Source organism: Watersipora subatra, chromosome 1 (genome assembly GCF_963576615.1).
Source record: "Watersipora subatra chromosome 1, tzWatSuba1.1, whole genome shotgun sequence".
Classification (NCBI taxonomy): domain Eukaryota; kingdom Metazoa; phylum Bryozoa; class Gymnolaemata; order Cheilostomatida; family Watersiporidae; genus Watersipora; species Watersipora subatra.
Window position 1 is genome coordinate 8138162 of NC_088708.1, and position 22171 is coordinate 8160332.

At 35.4% G+C, this 22171-nt stretch overlaps 1 protein-coding gene across 2 annotated transcripts; it reads left to right on the forward strand.

The window, feature by feature from the left end:
• The first annotated feature begins 3539 nt into the window (after window positions 1-3539).
• On the forward strand, window positions 3540-21737 carry LOC137401793 (endoplasmic reticulum-Golgi intermediate compartment protein 1-like). Of its 2 annotated transcripts, XM_068088285.1 has the most exons (10): window positions 3627-3682; window positions 6052-6088; window positions 7740-7874; window positions 8621-8715; window positions 10016-10134; window positions 10248-10355; window positions 11810-11879; window positions 13727-13827; window positions 17245-17352; window positions 21323-21737. In XM_068088285.1, the coding sequence occupies exons 4-10, from the start codon at window positions 8631-8633 to the stop codon at window positions 21428-21430; spliced, it is 699 nt and encodes a 232-aa protein (XP_067944386.1). In that variant the 5' UTR covers window positions 3627-3682; window positions 6052-6088; window positions 7740-7874; window positions 8621-8630; the 3' UTR covers window positions 21431-21737. The 2 variants fall into 2 exon arrangements, with proteins under 2 accessions (XP_067944382.1, XP_067944386.1); XM_068088281.1 differs by lacking the exon at window positions 6052-6088 and having other exon boundaries at window positions 3540-3682.
• Window positions 21738-22171: the final 434 nt, after the last annotated feature.

Below are 22171 nucleotides of genomic sequence, written 5' to 3' on the forward strand. Positions count from 1 at the left end.
TCTATGTGTATAAACTTTACCGTGAGAACTGAATACTTCTAGTGATCCATTCCTCTATGCCCTTAGTCAGTACTTGGGAGCGCCAATCAAGAGGCCACAAAAAAGTGCTCCTATGCCTCTTACCAATACCTGAATCTTATGTTTGGTTTTACTACCTAAAATTGCCTAATGATAAATTAATTTTCTGGTGAGATTTAGTCATAAGTAATTTTACCCAACGGCAGCCAAGTTACTCAATTGTGTGGCAGACATTACAGTTATTATCAGGTCATTCAAAATTGCTTCTATTACCATCTGGAAAATTCATTTATTTTCAAAAACCTGTGTTGTACATCAAAACCTTGGCACTATTCCAAGTTTTTGGAGACATTTTGGATTTAATAACACAGATTTGTCGTTGGCGCCCTTGCGATTATCTACTGATTATCAGTTGGTTGCTTTGGAAACATTTTCATTAAAGGTTGACTTGCAACAAAATTTACATTACAGTTATTTGGTATTAAAAGATTCACCATGTCTTACTCTGTCGTGTTGTAGGTGCAAAATATGTGGAAATGTGATTACAAGCTCTTAAAAGCTAAAAAACGAACAGTTAATCGCAGCCATTACGAAAACGCCGCAGGTTGAAAACCCTTTCCAAAACAGCTCAAATGGGATGTAGCTGAACATCGTGGCTTCTGTTTACACTTTCATGCAACCTCATTCGTCGAAATATTTTCAAAAATATACTTCACGCATTTAATAAAACCAGGTCTATTGTCCTTGCGCGTCTATTTCATTATCATTGTAATGCTGTCACTTTGAGCACTAATATCTCAAAACCTACCATAAAAAATCGTTTAATTATTTAACCTTAGCTCGAAGGAGTGCATATCATTCTCTGATAAACATGAGGAGCCTGTTGGTCACCTGATAGTCAAAAATGCCGCAGAAATTGTCCGCGCCATTTGGCAGGAAGTATGGATCACATGATCAGATTACGACTACATGTAGATGATTAGAGCTGACTAAAACGAAACTGTAAAGTAGTGAGCATCTATATTTGATACGAGCTTTCCGGTAGAACTCAGTGTTTGTCATAAACTAGTGCTATGAGACGTTTTATATTGAGCCTTTCATTGGTCTTTAATTTTACATGATAACATCACATGTCAAAACAATAACCACAATGTTTGAGAACGTCATCAAAATAAAGAGAATCCAAACTACGGCATTTTTGTGATGGCCGCAATTAACTGTTCGTCTTTGCGCTTGTAAGAGCTTGTAATCACATTTCCACATATTTTGCACCTACAACACAGCAGAGTAAGACATGATGAACCTTTTGATACCAAATAACTCTCATGTAAATTTTGTTGCAAGTAAACCTTTAACATGAGAATTTACTGGGTCAGTTTTTGTTTTTAGCCATTCGCTGGTTTATAAGAAATTAGGGATATACATGTACAATAGAAATGATTTTTTTAATATGTCCTGCCTGTAATGGACAACAGTGAGAGGCTGACATTATTGACACTCACTGCACAACTTCGAAACCTTTCAGCAATGGCGTGTAATTTTGTAGTAAACCACTTTCTAACCAATGTAGTTCTACCATGCATATAGCTGTGCATACTCCATTTAACTAACCTAGAAATATACTGTACAAATGAAATGTTTTGAGTAACACAAATCTATGTGTTGTAGCCCATGGCTTGTGCACCGCATGACTTATGGTTTTGAAAGAAGACACTATAAAAATTATAACTGGTTATTGTAGTCTTTTCAGAACCAACACTGGTAATCCATCATTTTCCAAAAGTTTATCAAGACATAGTCATATTCTTAGTTTTATCTTAAACACAGCCAAACATAGCCTTTTTAACTGCTCAAATTTTGGCAGGCTGCTTCAGTGTTAATGAAGCAACATACCAAAATTAGCTAAATTACCATTTTGTCGTAATTCAGCCGTTGTGTTCTGTTTCAATCATGTCCTTTTATTTATCAACAAAAACATACCAACTGATGTCGCTACCTATTAAATTAGTCCGAAATAATCAAGCAACCTAGCATGAATCTCGAACAGTTTGCTTAACAACACCAAAATGTTTATAAACCTATTACAAACGTATTACAACCACAACCATAGCAAAAGGGAATTTAGAAAACGAGCGCTTTTACTCCAACAGGTTCAAACTTCCCTTTCAAGCCTTATTTATTTCAGGTCTAAAATACCAACCTGCTAATAACATGTTAGGGTTCTGTTCCCGGTAAGACCAATGGTGGTGGCAAGGCCATTTGACCTTAAAATGCTCTCTCCACCAAACGTGACAGGTCAGTAAACACTCATTTGGAAACTGCAAGGGCGGATGAATTCTTAATGAAGAATCAACAGCTGTTCATTGCAACCGTGTATGTCTGTGGTCATCGAGCTTTCCTTGTCAGTGCTCAAATATGCCTAACCAAGATCACAGAGCCATTGATTGTACGATAATGTTATTTTTGGACAGCTTCTGCTTGCAACTAATCTAAACGAGCAGATCCTACACTCAACCATCAAGAGCGTGCCAGCAACACACGAACAATAGAAATATTTTAAGATGTAGCTGTAACCCTAATGTCCTAACTTCATAGCAATTCTGTTGATAAATATTGTCACCAAGCAATATGCTTTTTATATTGGGACCGTCCTTTACAAGTTTATTTAGTTTTTTTTTAGGATCAATTTTACATTGAGGATACATGTGGTTGAAAACAAAATCAGTCAGTTTGTAGTTATATTTTAGTATTAGCACAATAGGTTCTGCATTTCCCTTGCACTAATTAGCTAAGCTAAATGGGAAAGAAAATTTGAATTACTTCATAATTATGTTTTGTAGCTTTCTTATTCGCCATTGAAGTATACCGTTTTGTGTTTCATAATACTTTTCTTTTGCGTTGAATCTAATTTTTTTACTAAAAACCTTTTTTATGGTTGCTTGCTTACTTACAAGTTCGATTACTAAAACAAATATTTAGGCTGAGCGGCTCTCTCATAGTTTCTCCTGCTTTATAACATTTTATGCAGTGCTCTTACATCTGTACCACTATATCTTGGTGAAAACTACGTCTACAAGTTCTGTAGGTAGCCTCCAAAACCTGTCTGAAAATTCAAGGTTGATATTCGAACTGTTTTTAAAATCCTACTGTTAATTATCCCAGATTAACGACAAAAGAGACTATAAGTATCGAAACATACAACTTTTACAAACACCAATATCAGAGCTACGGAAACTACTTCATCTTTAAGACGTTTAGGACCAACAGAATATCCCGAGACAGCGGATTCGCGTTTTCTATTACCGGATATACTCTAATCTTAAAACTTCATTTGTTTTAACTACAGTACTGTACATCAAATTAATGATCATATTTATTGTAAATTATTTGTTTATTAATAATTGTTTTACTAATTAACCATTTAACTTTGTTTAGTTATTTTATTAAAATTGTTGCAGTATTCGTGGCTCCAGTTTAACCGTTTGCTCCAATGTTTGCCTCGTATTTCCGTTTGATTTCATTCAGCCAAACAAACTTGCGATCTATAAGATTTCGGGTGATTAACTTATTAGTGGAGTGGTGCTACCTTTGTGTGCGTTTCAGTTTGGCTTTTTATTACTGTTGTAACAAAGTATATTTATATAATGCAGTTCAACTTACGCAGGTAAGGCAATAACTCGTGCGACTTGAAAAGACAGTTTGGGTATAACAGCAGTATATCCTACATATAAATTATACTGATGACGCATGCATACTTTTTAGTGTCAAACAAAGCTTAGTTGCACTTGGATCTATTTTGTGTTGACAACCAACTTTATATTAATTAAAATGTAAGTGTGAACAATTCTTTGCTAACGTGAACTACCAGCTCACACAACAGATTATTTAAAACTGAATAGTGGTCCAAGCAAAGCATTTCATCTGCTCTGCGTCTGGCTGCTTATCACAATAAGTTTTAATTAAATAGTAAATAGAGTTAATTGTAACAGAACTGTCATTTTGGTCAACTGGTTCACATATGAATGCGCAATTACGACATGCAGGGCTCACTAGACTTGTTCTTATCTAAGAGATTTGTGATACCAGTGAGTTTAATAATACCAATAATATTCAATTTATTGTATATATCAAACCATTTTTTAAAAATTTTTACAAAAATAAGTGTTCAAAAGATGGTTGTAACATATATGGGCAAATTTATCAGCAAATAAATTGGCGTATAAAATGTAATAGGCCAAAAAATGATTACAGTAAAACCACTAATTGAACGTCATGGTGCTCTATTTTTCAACCCTTCCTCTATAGTGCAATTGGAGGTGGTGTTTAAATAGAGGTTGCCGTTGTATTTTTCAAATGGCTTGTCAGATGTTTGAGAAGATAAATTTTGCCCTTTTACAGGTCGATGTGAATGTCGCCTATGTTTTGCCCTCTTTTTCTGGTAGAGTGATATTAAACCTTTTGGATGCAAAAAAATCTGCTAACTTATCTGCAACTTGTCGAAGGTGTCTTAATAAATATGTATTGAGAAACTGAGAAAGATCTCTACCAGGTGATATCTATTGCTTGCAAGTAATCTGTGATGATATTATAGCCTGTGTCCTGCTTTGCCGTTTGTTGGAGCTTTCATTTTATATTTTATTCTAAATTTTAAGACATATTTTTATTTTATATCTCTATTTAACAATGCTACATAAAAGCTCATTGCACTCAGTGACGTGTTTACTAGTTTGCAGCCAAAACTAGCTTTTATATGCAATAGAAGAGGAGTTATGCGCGCCCATCCATTGTAAGATCATATTATTGCAATGATTCTATCAAATAAGATGCTATAAATTTGCAAATTCACAAGTTACATAATGATAATCTATCAAATGCTACAAATATATATTCATGAACAAGTGACATGAATGAACCATACTCATAATACATGCAAAAACAAAAATGTATGTTTTTAAAACAAAAATATTTGCACCCTTTGCTCAGCCAGCTGCATTCTGATTGTTGCTTTCGATGGAGTGAACATCTTCTGGCAGTCCAATAATTTCCACAATGTCTTCTGACCTCAACTCTTCTTCTGCACTGCTGAACTAGTCGACATTAGCATCCAAAAAAAAATTTTTGGTAGCTCAAAACTTTTATGCATTGCACTTAGCACAAGTGCAATGCGTAAAAGTTTTGACCTTTAAACGCAACCTTTAGCCTAAAACTAGTCGTTTATCTACCGTAGTAAGTGTATACTGTTTTTATATACTTGTACATCGAAGTATCAAACCGCGTTAAACAAGGAACTACTATTAGCCTGAGACCGCTATTGATTATTTCTATGGTGGTTGTTGCTTTCAAAGTTTTAATGAAAAAAGAACGAAAAGCTTTGGAGTAAGACAAAAGAGAATTAATTGTTGTTGATGTTGACGATTTATTATTAATACGATTTTGCGGAAACTTTTCTACTGATTAATTAATATTATTGGTTCGTAAAGAGATCAAAGATTGTCAAAGTGGTGGTCAAATAGAGGTGGCGATCAAATAGAGGTGGCGTTCAATTAGAGGTTTTACAGTAGCTCAGCTGTAAAAACAGAGAAAAATTTACTGTAATGCAGAGCGGATAAGCAAAAAAACCTGATATCCTAAAAAAAAAATTATTATTACCATATCTTTGAATATTGGAAGCGCTTGACCTTCCAATGAAAAAAACATTGGATGAACCTTGAATGGAGAAAACATTTCACTACATCAAATCTGCTGCACTGCTAGTCTGTCAGCTCTGAAAATACAATGACTTTGTCCGAGAATGGTGAAGGGCCATCTCTGCACTAACATTCCCTTTGTGAAAGTCACATAGGCCACAAGAGTATTGATGACTGCCCAAATATAGGTTAGGTAGGGAAGAAGTGTTTCATTAGCTGCATTCAAAAAAGTTTGTCATGTTGTTGTAAAATCTGTTTTTAAACACCTTATGTCATGCTTGCCATTACTAAAATATGTTTTGATACTGGAACTTCCTGACTACACCACCTATTTCTCATTCTGTAGCTCTATTTTGACACGGAGTTGTCCCTCCACTGAAATGGTAAAGTCCTTTACTTTTTGATGAGATCTTGTTTTATTGTTTGTAATTGCTTGATTTTATCTAACCTTGAGTGTGCAATTTAAATCTTTAAAAGCTATATAATAAGCAGGTACGGTAAACAATCAAATTAGGTAATAATAGAATAGAAGGTAATCTGCAGAAATACTAGTGGTTGGTCGTGTCTACACTTGTTGAAGTACTATCTCTTTGTTGAATTTTTAGCTTGAAAATTATGATTAATTTTGGTAAAACCTATGTCAACTTTGTGTTATTGGGTTTTCTATTCAGTGGCCCAGGAAAAAGACTTATAAGGACTTGTAATCATCAATCTCTCATTATTTAAACCAAAGTGTAATTGTTTTAATGCTAATAGTTTTTAATTGCTGAACAGTGAACAGGTTTTGGTAAGGGTGTTAAATATGTTAATTTGCCCTTTTCATAATTTTTCAAAAAAAATTTTAATTCAAATTAGCGTTTGTGATTAAAGAGCATTTCATTGCCGGCCTGATTTTTGGTGGCACCATACTAAACAATCCATTTAGTGCTTATACGTAACCATAAGTTCTGGATATACATCTTGTATATGCATTAGCTGTGGTACTTGTGCTAAAGCAGTATACAACTGCTGTTAACATTCATAGGTTTACCGTATAAACAATGTATTGCATTAATTTTTAAATGTCTTCCAATCATTCTCCCACTAATCATTAATAAATAATAACGCTCCTTTGCCATAGTGTTTCTTCTCAGTTTAGCAAACTCTAAGTGAACTACTCCAGTGCTTGCTTTAGTGATCCTTCCTCAGAGCCATAGTTCATATTACACTGCATTGTGTTCGACTATTTGAAACAACTTAATATATAATTATGTTAATCGATTCAAATGAATAAAACAAATGAGTTTCACAAAGTTGGCTAAATTGTATCATGTTGTCCAAGGTTTAAAATTGTCAACTTCGACTCAATTCTTCGCAATGAACACGCTCCTAAAACAATAAAGCTCAAACATTTCTAGTTTGTTGTATGCCATTGTGCTGGCATAGGTAGCACATTGTCCATGGTGTTAATAAATGTCAGTTGAATACATGATAGCAAGCTTTCCTTTTATTTGAAAAACTGAAGATGTAGTGATGAAATGCAAGTATATAAGCTCAGTAAGCCTAGAATTTGCTGGAAACATATGCTAAGTGATAAAAAGCAAAGAACATTCATCATAGTGTAAAGAAATGTTTATGAATTTTGAGTTTCAATGCAGTTTCATTTAAACCAAGTGCTCGAAACTAATTTTATGAAAACTGTCCTATTTCAGAATAAAAAACGCTAACTATTTTGAGTGGTCGCTATTTCTCATATGACAGGACTTCTTGTAAAGGCTGGAATCCAATCCTTCTTTGCCTCACCGAAAGAAAGACAATATTGCTATGCGTCATAAACTCAATTGGTTTCTAAAATTCTAAAAATTGAGTCACTCTTGAACTACTTAAACGAAATATGCATGGACCTCTACTTTTAACCTACTGCGTGGCAGCTTGAATAACAGTGTAGGTATTTAATTGCATACTCTACCAAACAGCCACCTTAAGGTTTCAGTCTTATTTGGTAGGTATTTGTTACATGACTATTATTATCATTATTATTACATATCTTTTTAGTTTCGACATTTATCGCAAGATACCGAAAGACCTGACTCAGCCGACTACGACTGGCGCAGTCATATCCATCTCTAGTATTTTGTTTATTTGTTTTCTCGTCATCTCCGAAGCAGCTGCCTTCCTCAATACAGAATTGTGAGTGCCTTTTCATGTAGCCTACAGTCTAGGGAGCCTACAGTCTTAGTAGAAGGTCAACCAGATGTTTTAATATGGACATCTCATGTTTAGTCCATACAGACTGCAGCTGTAAACGGCTGTTGAGCTTAAAGCTTCACCATTTCCAAAAATCACCAGACAATTCATTATTACGAGTTGATGATTCACGATATTATTATGTAAAAACTTGTAAATTTTTTTCAATATTTCTTTGCATATTTTAATGTAAAAGTATTTATTTTGTGTTCGTGATCATTAGAAATATGTATTTCATTAATGACCGTGTGCGTGGAAGGCCATGGGATGAGCTCATTGTCGTACTAAAAGGCCTCTGAGTTCTAGTATCACTCACCCTGAACATAGGCAGGTGTCAGATAAATCATTATTACACAATTATATCACTTATACAAATGGCGCAATATCTCTTTAAATGGTTGCGATTTTTCAATCTTCTACCTTAAAAATCTCTATCAAACAATTGAATCGCCATATCGTGAAGCTCTAATTGAACTTAGTACATCAATTTATATGGCTAACATCTTACACTCGGTTGTTTACTATTTGAGAGTTTATATGTTGTCATTGTATAGTTTTGTGATACGCGTGTTTCTGCAGTTTGCTAAATTTTGTGTGATTGTAATTAATGTCTACCATCACATGTCTAGCAGTGCTGCTTTTCTTCGCTCCAACTCTTGCATACGGTGTGCTTTTATGTTGTGATTTAGTTCCTCTCAGATGTTTGTGACGAGCCCGTCTGATGATGCTCAAGAGAGGATAACTGTTCGTATATCTATTGTTGTGCACTCCATGAACTGTCAGTGTGAGTCAATCGTCTTCTCTTTGTTTCTACATTCTCATAATCAAACTGTTTGTTGATATTTGTTATTATCACCGTGTTAAGTTTTCTTATCAACTTTGGTGTAACATAGCGGTGTCTGTTTGCTGATTGGTGTAGTTGTCAGTTATCTATCACTGCTCGAGTCAACTTGGCAGGTTGAAACATAATTGTTCTGAGTTTGTGTTGTGCGATTAAAGGGTGATTAAATTTATCAGGATTAAATTTGGTTCTTGGGTGAATAAAAGTATGGATTTCTGGCTCACATATGTTAGTAAATAATCGTAATACACCTGCTAAATATTCATGATTTTAGTATAGTTGAAACTGACGATTTGCTTAGCATCAATGGCGATATAAACATGTTCATTTCAGATTGTGCCAAACACACACTGACACTGTCCGTGTGTATTGTAGCCTCATATCATTTGACTCAAGTATTTCGGAGACTGCTAATAGCGTTATATTATTTGGAAAAGCACTTTGTTTCATGACGTCATAAAACTTGAATTACCTTAGACAAAAAGAGCCTTTTTGTTTACATCACGGAATTGTTGTGTAGTGAAAATTTGGAGCTGTTGCTTTATTCTGGTTATTCTTGTTGGTTTGGTCCAGTAATAATATTCATACTAGCCACTCTAGCTGCGCATTGCATTATAACAATCGATATATTGTTTACATCCAACTACTCAATTTTGTGCTAATTATTTTTTACGCCTCGTTTTTTATTCGTAAATGCTCAAGCATTACGTTAGTAGCATTCGCCTGTTTGTTGTTGAAGAGATATTTCAAGGATAGGAAGAGCAAGGGATGTTTGTGGTCTAAGGCTAAAACCTTGCTACTACCGCTCTATCACTTCAATGTTGGTGAGCTCCAATTGTGTGATACCCAGCATTAACACTAATATTAATTGCTGTGTTTCTGATCATTTTACATTTTTTGCAACCAACATGTGACGCGATGGCATATAAGTGGCATGTAGCTGGCAAGAAAGTGGCATGCGGGTGGCATGTAGGTAGTATGAAGTGGCATGTAGGTAGTATGGAGGTGGCATGTGGGTGACATGTAGGTGCCATGTACGTAACACGCAGGTGGCATGCAGGTGGTAGGTCCTTTTCAGTAACTGTCATACATTCATTAATTTGCTCTTGCTTGCTTGCCTTTGGTTCCAATTTCTCCTCATCGCAGACTTCTACAGCTGGAGTACTAGTCTTTTGAAAAAACTTTCTTCCTAGATTTTTGCTCAGCAAAAAATTATATGATTGGTGGAAGATTTCTCTTACAGATCTAGGTGTAGACATACAAGATGATATGGGGCGACATGAGGTTGGTCATGTGCAAGACGTTGTAAAAACCCCTGTGTCTGATGGGTGCAGATTCAAAGCAAAGTTCTCAATTAATAAGGTCAGACAGCGCTCTGCTGCTTTTCAACTTGCCTCACTCAGAGGCAGCGAGTCATGTCTTTCAGTACACAGTTTGCTATGTCAGACTACCAAGGTTGTTGTTTGATTACTAAGGTGCCAGGAAACTTCCATATAGCCACCCATTCTTCTAAAGAGAAGCCAAGCCATGGTAATATGAAGCATACCGTAGAATATCTTTCCTTCGGAGACCAGCTACCACAGGTAACTCTCGTCTGCCAATTTTCATGTACAGTAATACTTCAACTTACAGGTGCTCCAACGTACGAGAAACTTGAGATACGAGCCAGCTTTTAAGCAAGTTTTAGCACTAACATACGAGCTATGTTTGAGATACGAGCACGTGAGTCAGTTGACAAGTATGCCGGAGGTGTTTTATGAGAACAGCATCACTCTGTATTTTTCAACTGCTCAGTTTATACTTTTGTACCGTGTTTTTTGTGCGCGATTTTCAGTGCAGAAGTATGTGAATTAAAAGTACTGTGCGTAGACGGAAAGTTTGCCAGTAAAATGAAAGATAATAGAAAGAAAAATCAAATGATAACAATTGATATTAAACGGAAAATTATTGAAAAATATGCGAAATGTGTATGCGTGATTGAGCTAGCTCAGAAATATGACAGAAATACATCTACAATTATCAAACAGAAGGATTATGTTCAGGGCATTTAGTTCGCAAAAGGACTAACCATAGTTTCTAAGCGGCGCAGCGATCTTTCCGACCGCTGATGGAGAGACTGCTCACAGACATTGGATAAAAAATAAACAATTGGCCGGTGACAGCGTAACTAAAACGATGCTATGTGAAAAGGCCAGTGCTATCTATCAAAACTATAAAAATAGACATTCGGACAAGTTGGCTAGTGATCGTGCATTAACCCTTTGTGACGACACCTGTGTTCGTCCTAATCGCAACATGTTGAAAGGGCGACAAAGGCAAACGTCCTTAGATAGGTTTATCTTAAAATGGCCGGCTAGTCGTGAAAGCGAAACAAAGGAAAAATTAGCTAACCAGCGAGAAACTCCAAACTATGCACGCTGAAGAAATTTTAATTACTTCAAGTTAAAAATGACAGTTTGCTTTTAGGTTTGCTTCTAAGTTTGTCTTTTAAGACTGATAAAATCCAAATTTATCAAAGTCAATTGTTGTAATGAGGGATAACTTATATCTATCTCCCTCTCTGGCAAATGCTAGCGTTAGCTGCTATTGTATGTATTTAATTTTACATTTTAATTAATCACATTTCCTTGCATTATTTTTTATTTGTTGCTTTTTGAAGGCATGTGGTAAGTTAGGACAATAACCAACATGTTCTTTCTGATACAATATCTCGTTTTGAGTGTTTGATTTGCATTTTTTTAGAATATGGAAACGAATCAATATATATTTAATTGTTCTATATATAAATAAATTGCACCAACATGCGAGTAAATTGACATACAAGCTCAGTCTCGGAACGCATTAAGCCCGTAAGTCGAAGTATGACTGTATAAGTCTTTCTTCTTTGTAATGCATTACCGGTATAAGGTTTGTCTATAAACTGCTCCTTGGAGACTAGCCAACTGATATGTATGTTTTGCATCAGTGGACTTGCATCTACCAATATGACAGAGTCAGAGTGTTAGATATTATTCTAGTACGAGAAGTATATTTACAGGCTGTGGAAGATGAAGTGCCTGGAAGTTTTAATGCCTTGAAAGAAAGGACGTCAGAAGAGAGAAGCGATGGTAAGTTTCTGTTTTTATGAAAAATTATAGTTAGAGAGTTGTCGACTCTTGACTTGTGTCAGATAGCTTAAAGGTTTACTTGCAACAAAATTCACATTACAGTTATTTGGTATCAAAAGATTCACCATGTCTTACTCTGCTGTGCTGTGGGTTTAAAATATGTGGAAATGTGATTACAAGCTCTTGAAAGCTAAACAATGAGCAGTTTATCATAGCCATCACGAATACGGCTTTAGGTTGGAATCCTTCTTAAAATGGCTCAAATGTGACGTAGTCTAACATGATGTGCTTTTGTTTACACTTTCATGCAACCTCATTCGTCGAAATATTTTTACAAATATACGTCACGCATTCAATAAAACCTTGTCTATTGGCCTTATGCGTCTATTTCATTATCATTGTGATCCTGTCACTTTGAGCACTTATATCTCAAAATCTAGCCTGAAAATCAGTTTAATTTTTTAACCTTAGCTCGAGGGGGTGCATATCATTCTGTGATAAACATGACGAGCCTGTTGGTCACCTGTGATGGTCGAAAAATGCTGCAGAAATTGTTCACGCCATTGGGCGGGAAATATGGTTCACATGATCAGATTACGACTTGATGATTAGACCAAGCTGAAACGAAACTGTAAAGTGGCGAGCATCTATATTTGATAAGGGTTTTTCGGCAGAACCCGAAGTGTTTGTCATAATCTAGTGCTACGAGACGTTTTATATTTAGACTTTTATTGGCCTTTCATTTCACCTGATAACATCACGTGTCAAAACAATAACCACGTCGAGTTGAATACGTCATCAAAATAAGGGATTCCAATCTACGGCCGTTTTTTTAACTGTTCGTTTTTTAGCTTTCAAGAGCTTGTAATCACATTTTCACATAATTGGCACCTGCAACACAACAGAGTAAGACACGGTGACTTTTTGATACCAAATAACTGTAATGTGAATTTTGTTGCAAGTCAACGTTCAAGTACCATAAAGAAAACTGGTATGCATTGCAGGGCTGGTGCAGGAACTTAATACTTACTCAAAATGTTGGTAGAAAATAATACACTGAGGTTATATCTTTGGAAGTTAAGCAGTGGTTGCAGCGCATGTCCAGGGGTCTAAGGTATAAGGAGCACACAGGCAATCACAACATATCTTGTGAGATCTTTTATTTCAGCCGCCGCAAGTTGACTAATGTAAAGGTTGTCGGGTTTACATTGCTCAAATCTTCCAGCTATAATAGTACATGAATTATTCTTTATAAATAGGTAAAAAGGTGCTTGACTTATGTATGTAGGACTTTCCGGGTGACTCTGTGGGATTACATCAGAACAGTTTAGTGGTGTCTAGGGACTTCTCATGTGTTTAGTCCCTAGCCGCTGTATGTTACATGGAGATATCTTTCTGAGAAAAATATATTAAGTACTTGTTGTGTAGATACAATATCACTGTATTTTATGATAGTGATATTGTGACAATAGCCAAACAATTTAATAAGTAAGGCAATATGTATATATGGACGCACTTCAGAGGCCATTGGCCAAGGCCAAGCTGAGAAGAGGTACTTGTGACATGAGATCCTGTAGTTATACTTCTACGCGTGTCTCATAATCATTCAAGAGCTTTGTCTTAGTACTAATTACGGTTATTTAAATTTGTACAAGAGAGCTCCGGAGCTCTTGGCAGCATGCAGTAAGCTCAGATAGATTGGCTAGCTCTGGCTAACCAAGACAGTAAGCCTTTTCTTGTTAGTGACCGGATTTCATAAAGGGATATCGCAAGTAGCTAATATTCGGCAGACAAGCTTTACTGAAGACGAGCTGATGTTAATCTAGTCATATGGCCATTTCTTGTAGAAATGCTCACACATGATTATTTCCTCAAGATTGTTCCAAGCAAGCTAGAATTTCTCAGTGGAAAGGCATACACCCCTTACCAATACACCTACGCTTACAGGGTGAGCATTTGACAATGTTGAGATGCTTCAATCTTGAATGATTATAATATATAATCTATATATATAATTTCAGTGTCTGTCTGTTGTCGTTCGTATGTCCAGTTATAGTGGTGAAGCTTTGGTAAGGAAAAATCTGTTTCACTGAGGATTTGAACTCGCAACATTCAAATCACAAGTCTGCTAACAAGCTCGTGTAACCACTAGGTTAAGTCGTTCTTAAATTTCTAAACTCTTTATCTATCTTTATCGCGATTGTACATGCTAAACATGTGCTTTTTATTATTAATTAATATTACCTTTTGCGTTCGTTTTTCTTTAAAGGTTGACTTGCAATAAAATTCACATTACAGTTATTTGGTATCAAAAGATTCACCATGTCTTACTCTGTTGTGTTGTAAGTGCCAAATATGTGGAAATGTGATTACAAGCTCTTAAAAGCTCAAAAACGAAAAGCCGCCGTAGATTGGAATATCTTTATTTCGATGACGTAACCACGAAATTTGGTTATCGTCTTGTCACTTATGTTCTCACGTGAATTGAAAGGCCAATAAAAAGCTCAATATAAAACTTATCGTAGCACTAGTTTATGACAAACACTTCGGGTTTTACCGAAGACCCCGTATCAAATATAGATGCTCGCTACTTTACAGTTTTGTTTCGGCATTATTCAATCGTCAAGTCGTAATCTGATCATGTGACCCAATACTTCGCAAATAATTTTTGCAGCACTTTTCGATTATCACAGGTGACCAACAGGCTCGTCATGATTATCAGACAATGATATGTATTCCTTCGAGCTAAGGTTAAAAAGTTTAATGACTTTTTGTGGTAAGTTATAAAATATCAGTGCTAAAAGTGACAGCATTACAATGACGATGAAACAGACGCGTAAGAACAATAGACATAGTTTTATTGAATGCGTGAAGTATATTTGTGAAAATATTTCGACGAATAAGGTTGCAAGAAAGTGTAAACAGAAACCATCTCTCACAACTACATCACATTTGAGCCGTTTTGGAAAGGGAATCCAAACTACAGCGGTCTCGTGTGGCTGCGATTTTCTGTTCGTTTTTGAGCTTTTAAGAGCTTGTAATCACATTTCCACATATTTTGCTCCTACAACACGACAGAGTAAGACATGGTGAATCTTTTCATATCAAATAACTGTAATGTGAATTTTGTTGCAAGTCAACCTTTAACAATATTTTAAAAACTGTTTTACCATTACGCATTACCTGTTTTTTAATTGGTAGTTTTCAAATGTGCCATTTCAATCTCCGGTCTGTGGTTACACTACTATTTCTAGTTTTTTCTATGATTCGATCGCTTTTACTAAATACTTTTCATGCGGACAATTGTATTATCTCAAGTAAGAATAGCCTCTACATTCTCTCTCTGTTCAGTTGACAAAGTATCAGACAAAGACAGTCCAATATCTCATTTTTACATTTGTACCAGTATCGAGATGTGCCAGTATCATCGTATTCAATTTTTTGTTGGATATCTTCCGTTGTCACAGTAACCTATTTTATGCACACATCTCTATACTCTTATTGTTATTATTAATCCTACATGTTCAGGATTTTTATTTTGTTTTCTCAGTTCGTATTAATTGTGCCATTACCAAATGGTCTTTTATTGTAATCGTAGCAAAACAGACTTTATTTAGCTATTACTCGCTAATCATTTCAAATTTACATTTAAACACCTTTACACTTGTTTTATTGTTCTCTTTATTTATTTAAACTGCACAAAACACTTTTCTCAAGATATGAAGTTTAAAAGTTAGAATGGTAGCTGTTGTTATACATTAAATACAAATAAATTTTATGTTCAAAGACTTTTTTTAACCCAGGAACCTCGGGCATTCAGTAGTATTTCTATAAGAAAGCACTGCCTTTAATCTTTGTCTAGTATATCCTGATCTCTAAGCTTGAATTCATAGGTTTATATGTTTAAGGTGTTCCACTGAACAAGTATGAGTATACACAGTCTAAGTCATATCTCTTATCATAGAAGCATATTCTATTGACATTCCCCTCTCTGTACAAGTTCCTCATCCCTTTGAGAAAGAGTTGCTCTATCTATTTCTATCCAGCTATAAATATACCTGAACATGTTTTCAATGCTATAAGTTTGTGGATTTGGTAACATTGCAAGAAAGAACCTTTTATTTTTAAGGAGAAGAGGTGATATTGTTTGTCATATGTGAAGACTTTTGTGAACTTTTCCTTGATTCGTCAAAGGTTTTGTTGGAAGCGAATTAAGTTATTCAAAAACTTTTGCCCAAATAATCGACTCACTTTGTGCTATATCTAGCCGTATGCATAAAGTCAAGCAAATCAGCTACCGATTTTAGATGTATATTAGTAATGCACCATCCGTGCCACCTATCATATATTACGGTGGAGCTTCCTTGGGTTATTAGATATTGCTGGTCTGTAAGCTGATTGCCCACGTGAAAAAGCAAAGTATTATCTAACATGAGCCCAATTAGGTGGGTTGTGCATGTAGAGTGCTGCCTCAAAAAAGCTGCCTGATAAATTGAGCTGCCAGCCATGTATAGTTAATCATCGGGAGTTGCACGCATTATTTCCTCCTATGATTCCTCCCAGAAGTAATAATTGAAAAAATTGCTTCACAAAACTGGCAAACATCGCACAATTAGAGTGAGGGGGGGCTAATTAGTCCTGCTGCCTTAACGCTTGATGCCGTCTGACTTTCTTTGACTGCTCCATGTCACGGAGGAGGCACCTAGAGAAAAAGCAATAGTTTTGCTCCCAACTGGTACCAGTTTATCCCAGCGGAGGCAATTATCAGTTTGTTCTTTCATTTAAGCAGCATTGACGCACCGTGGAGTTGTCTACTCAAGTTTCTTTTTTATGGAATCCCTGATTGAGTGCTAGTTTTTCCTATTTTGAATGGCTTTTTAATTTCCATATTCAACATCTGACCTTGACTTCTTTTGTGAATTTTTGTTGGTGAACTAGTAAGCCTAGCTTCCCTATATGTACTGGTAATATATTGCGGCTACTGAATAATGCTAGACTTATGATAATTACGATTATGCCTGGGATAAATCAAGTCCACCCGTTTGGACTGAAAATTATGTAAGATGAGAATATAGAGGGAGCGATGTATGTTGGTATACTCATCTTAGACAGTCTTGAGGATGAAACACTAAACCTTACTTGTTTACAAAAATGTCCAACATTTTTTTATCTGTCAAAACATTTCATTCAGTTCAGCATAATCTGCAGAGGTTGTGCAAGGGTTGGCCTTGTTATAAATTTCAATAAGCATCAATTCTGCTCAAAAGTGCTTGCTTAAATATGGTATGTGATACTAAACAGTTCTGTGTGTGGTTGTATAATACGCTACAGCTTGATTATCTACAGCCTCGTTTTCTACTTGTAGAACTACCGTGGGCTCCATGCTCCCGCCATCTGGTTCCGATTTGATCTTTCCCCGATAACCGTATCTTACGTGGAAAAGAGAAAACCTTTTTACCACTTTCTCACCATGGTCAGTTTCTGAGGTCATCTATTTGCATTTTGTTTAATTTTCCTCTGATTTATTCTGTCAGCGCTTCAGATGATACCAGTCTATTCGGCATTTCCTATTTGTCAAAAAATGTTGATAATGGCAAATGAGTGCTGAGGATTTCATTTGTCTCGTGCCTGCAACACGCTTTCTTCAGTGCTTTCTAATGGCTGCTAAAAGTGTCATGTATTATACATGAGACGTTGCAAAAAGAGTGACACCAGCTCTCGGTTGAAGCATAATTCTTATAATAATCGACTTTGTCTGAAGCACATCGAGAAAACCATTTATCTGAGACCAAGTGGCTAATAAGGAGGGTTTGTGAAATGTGATTACAAGTCATTTGCTAAAAATCAATATTATTAAATTTGTGCACTGGTCAGCCACTTTTGACTCCATTTTATATGAGCGTGAGCTGAGCTTACCCCGTCACCATTGATTATTCTCCTAATCGTGCTGTTTATAGGTGGTATTTACCTTAACCAAATCTGACACGGACACGCTGTCATCATGCTACATCTGGTCATTGCTCGCATCGGCTTAAAACACCCTAATCGTACTGACTACTACTGATGTAACATTGAACATACGCGCGTAGCTTGTGAAAACAGCCAGTTCGCAATTATAGCTATACCTTGAGTCAGCAATAGTTCATCAATTATAGCTATACCTTGAGTCAGCAATAGTCCATCAATTATAGCTATACCTTGAGTCAGCAATAGTCCATCAATTATAGCTATACCTTGAGTCAGCAATAGTCCATCAATTATAGCTATACCTTGAGTCAGCAATAGTCCATCAATTATAGCTATACCTTGAGTCAGCAATAGTCCATCAATTATAGCTATACCTTGAGTCAGCAATAGTCCATCAATTATAGCTATACCTTGAGTCAGCAATAGTCCATCAATTTGTTTGTATCTAAAAAGACTATTTTGCATGGGAATTTTAGCACAGTAAAAGGAAGGACAATTACAATTCCATTTAAATGAAGCTACTCATCGAATGCCTCACCACATTTACATGTAATTATGAACTTACACAAAGTATCAGTAGATTATATATCAGTAGATTGTATCAGTAGATTATATCAGTAGATTATATATCAGTAGATTATATCAGTAGATTATATATCAGTAGATTGTATCAGTAGATTATATATCAGTAGATTGTATCAGTAGATTATATATCAGTAGATTATATCAGTAGATTATATATCAGTAGATTGTATCAGTAGATTATATATCAGTAGATTGTATCAGTAGATTATATATCAGTAGATTGTATCAGTAGATTATATATCAGTAGATTGTATCAGTAGATTATATATCAGTAGATTGTATCAGTAGATTATATATCAGTAGATTGTATCAGTAGATTATATATCAGTAGATTGTATCAGTAGATTATATATCAGTAGATTGTATCAGTAGATTATATATCAGTAGATTGTATCAGTAGATTATATATCAGTAGATTGTATCAGTAGATTATATATCAGTAGATTATATATCAGTAGATTGTATCAGTAGATTATATATCAGTAGATTGTATCAGTAGATTATATATCAGTAGATTGTATCAGTAGATTATATATCAGTAGATTGTATCAGTAGATTATATATCAGTAGATTGTATCAGTAGATTATATATCAGTAGATTGTATCAGTAGATTATATATCAGTAGATTGTATCAGTAGATTATATATCAGTAGATTGTATCAGTAGATTATATATCAGTAGATTGTATCAGTAGATTATATATCAGTAGATTGTATCAGTAGATTATATATCAGTAGATTGTATCAGTAGATTATATATCAGTAGATTGTATCAGTAGATTATATATCAGTAGATTGTATCTGTATGTTTCTATCATTTGTGATTTTTTTTCTGTGTGAGTGATCTGACTGTCAGGATGTTTCAAGATTAAAATTGACAAAACTTGATCACGGTTAAAACACTAAAAAATAGCGTGCCGAAAGACAACACTAGTTGCTATCGTTGCTATAGTTGATATTGACAATTGCTCTCAAGCTGAAGCTTTACGCATCTTCATTCTGTTCGTCTTTTTGCAACTATAGAGGTCATTATCACACGTTCGCTTGGTCTGAGCGTTTTAAGTGTGATCAAGTTTGGTCGATTTCAATCCACAAACATCCTGGCAGTCAGATCACCTCAAACATCTAAAACAATCACAAATGATAGAAAAATATTAATACCTTCCCATAAAATCTACTAACATTTATGTAAGTTCATCTTTGATTAGTAAGGGCTCTTTTACATAACGAACTTGCATTTGCTCGTAAAATCTTTGTCTAAACAAAATAGAATTTATCATGAGGCTTTCTATGTAGTATAATTGTAAGTCATAAGTGGGATGTGCACCCCAACTTGCTTGAATTAGTTCCGGAAGGTTCCTTGACCAACTAAACTGAACAATACTGAACTGCATCTGTAGTGGTCCCCATAGTTATAACTATACATACACTAAATGCATAAACTGTTTAGGCATCTGATCATTACTCCGCTCCCTTGATATGTTGCGTTGGTGGTAGAGTGCCTGCTGCACATGTGCATAGTATGTAATTGGCTATATTTAGCCTCAAATTATTGCCGGCTGCTCGAATTTTCAATTTGCTACCTTGTAGCGGCCTCCCTTGGAGAGGTACATTCCAGCACGGTTTAACTACAGTAAATCATGCTTGTATGTGCACAAGTCTAGTTGGAAACAGGCTTCATTGCGGACTAACTATCAGGCATTCGTGTCATGGAAGTACCTAGCTGACACGTGGGCCGGCATTAGCTGATCACGTGATTAAAAGCTTTGTTTTATTACTTGTTTACTGATGGGAATAACTCAATTACTCTTTTTTATCATATTCAAATGGGTTGCGTTGAAACGCGTTTTCCATAGTGCACTCAAACCACATAAGAAAAAATTTTAATCGCACAGTACACGCAACAGAAAAAATGGTTTCTGTAAAATTACAATCACTCAGGGAAAGTAGTTTTAGAAATTAAATTGAAAATATTGTATTCGAAGTGCATTGTGCTGTCAATCTGTTTACCTAGTCAATGGTTAGAGGCTCTCTAATTGATTGCGATATCTAGATATATTGGTTATTTGGTGAAAGGCAATAAGTGAGAGCACCAAGTCAGCTGAAAGTAACCCCAACCTTTTCAATATATGCCTATTTTTTATAGCGCAAGCTTTAGAAATTTTGATATTCCGTGAGGGTTGAGCTTGGTTGGATTGAACCAGCCCTAAGGTTTGCACCAGAATAGATGACATTGTTGTTTACCTTGGAGGTCTATGTGAAATATATTTATTTGTTTTTTAGTTAATCAATGTTAAATCAATCAATGTAATTTTGCAAAACTAAAACAATTTTTGGTGTCTAGTTTTAGACACCTGAGCATACATTGTAATTTTATGTATCACAAAGCTAGTGCATTGCAAGCTTTCCAGAATACTTGGATTTAAGCAGACATGTCTCTAGAGTGGCCGGTACTTTGAGTTTAAAAATATGGTAATGTTTGTCATATAATTGCCAAAAAAATCTGACTAACGAAGCTTGAAGCTGCAACTGTAAAGCGATTAACATGCCACCCTTGAAATTGTGACCATGAAGCAACTAATATGTCAGTTATAAAACTTAGCTTCTTGCATTTAAGCAGACATGTCTGTAGAGTAGCCAATACTTACAATATAAAAATACGTTTGCTTATCATATACTTGCCATGAAAACCTGGCTAACGAGTGACCAATATTTCAACCTTGAAGCTGAACAACACAACACGCTGTACAATGGCTGTTTCTTAGTAATTTCTGATGAAATTTATTGCTGAAATAGACATGAATGTTGTCATCTGGCTATTATCATGTTCTCGCAATCACGCCCGCTCAATTGATTCCTAAGAGACAACGATGTTGGTTTTCTCTTGACAGTTCTGCGCCATAATTGGAGGTACGTTCACCGTGGCCAGCATCATTGACTCTATGATATTTACGACACACAGCTATTTCAAGAAGGCAGAGATAGGCAAGCTCGGCTGAAGTCACTTTCTGTCTAGTAAATGCTCTCACGAGTATAACTAGTCTACCTTCTCTAACCTTATCTCCGTTTGTCTATTAGCTAGCTTAACTATTTCCTGTTTTTCTTTAGTTTTTGCATAAGAGTCATTGGCTCTTTTCACTCGGCTGTTTGTTCTTTATCTCAGTACCTTAAGAACACGATGCTTGCCCCTTGTCATCAGCTTGATATTACGTTCCATACTGAATTCTCAAAGGCATTTCATGTACAATTCTATTTGTAACCAGATATATTATTTTTGTCTTTCTCAGAATAAACTCAAGTAATGGTCTCCATATTTTGGTTTAGTATTTAACTAGATATTTAAACTGTATTTGCAAATGTAGACTGAGATCCAGATGTGTCTTTCGTCTGAATGCGTATTGTTCTAGTGAAGTATGAATACATTGCCATGAATTTTCTCCAAACACGTTATCATTTTGATATAGCATGTTTGTTCTCTCTTTCAATATCTACTAATGATATCTTTATGACATATCTATCTGTTATCTCTGCTTATAGTAAGTGTGTATTTCATAGGTAATTCATGTTCAGAAGTTGTAGATTTGTACACAGTATTTTGTCACCTTCAGCCAAGGATGGCAATAGATTTGTATTCAAGTGATAACCATGACTCTTAATATAAAAGCCATGCTCGCCTGTCTTTTGTCGGCTCTTGGGAGCAAATTAATGCTCGCCAATGCACAGTTCATTATGGCTAGCTC

Excerpts from the sequence above, each read along its gene's own strand:
- LOC137401793 (XM_068088281.1), top strand. The coding sequence starts at position 3,663 with ATGCAGTTCAACTTACGCAG. Across the intron at positions 8,716-10,015 it reads GCACTCCATGAACTGTCAGT|ATCTAGGTGTAGACATACAA; the intron begins GTGAGTCAATCG and ends TTTCTCTTACAG. Across the intron at positions 11,880-13,726 it reads GTCAGAAGAGAGAAGCGATG|AAATGCTCACACATGATTAT; the intron begins GTAAGTTTCTGT and ends CATTTCTTGTAG.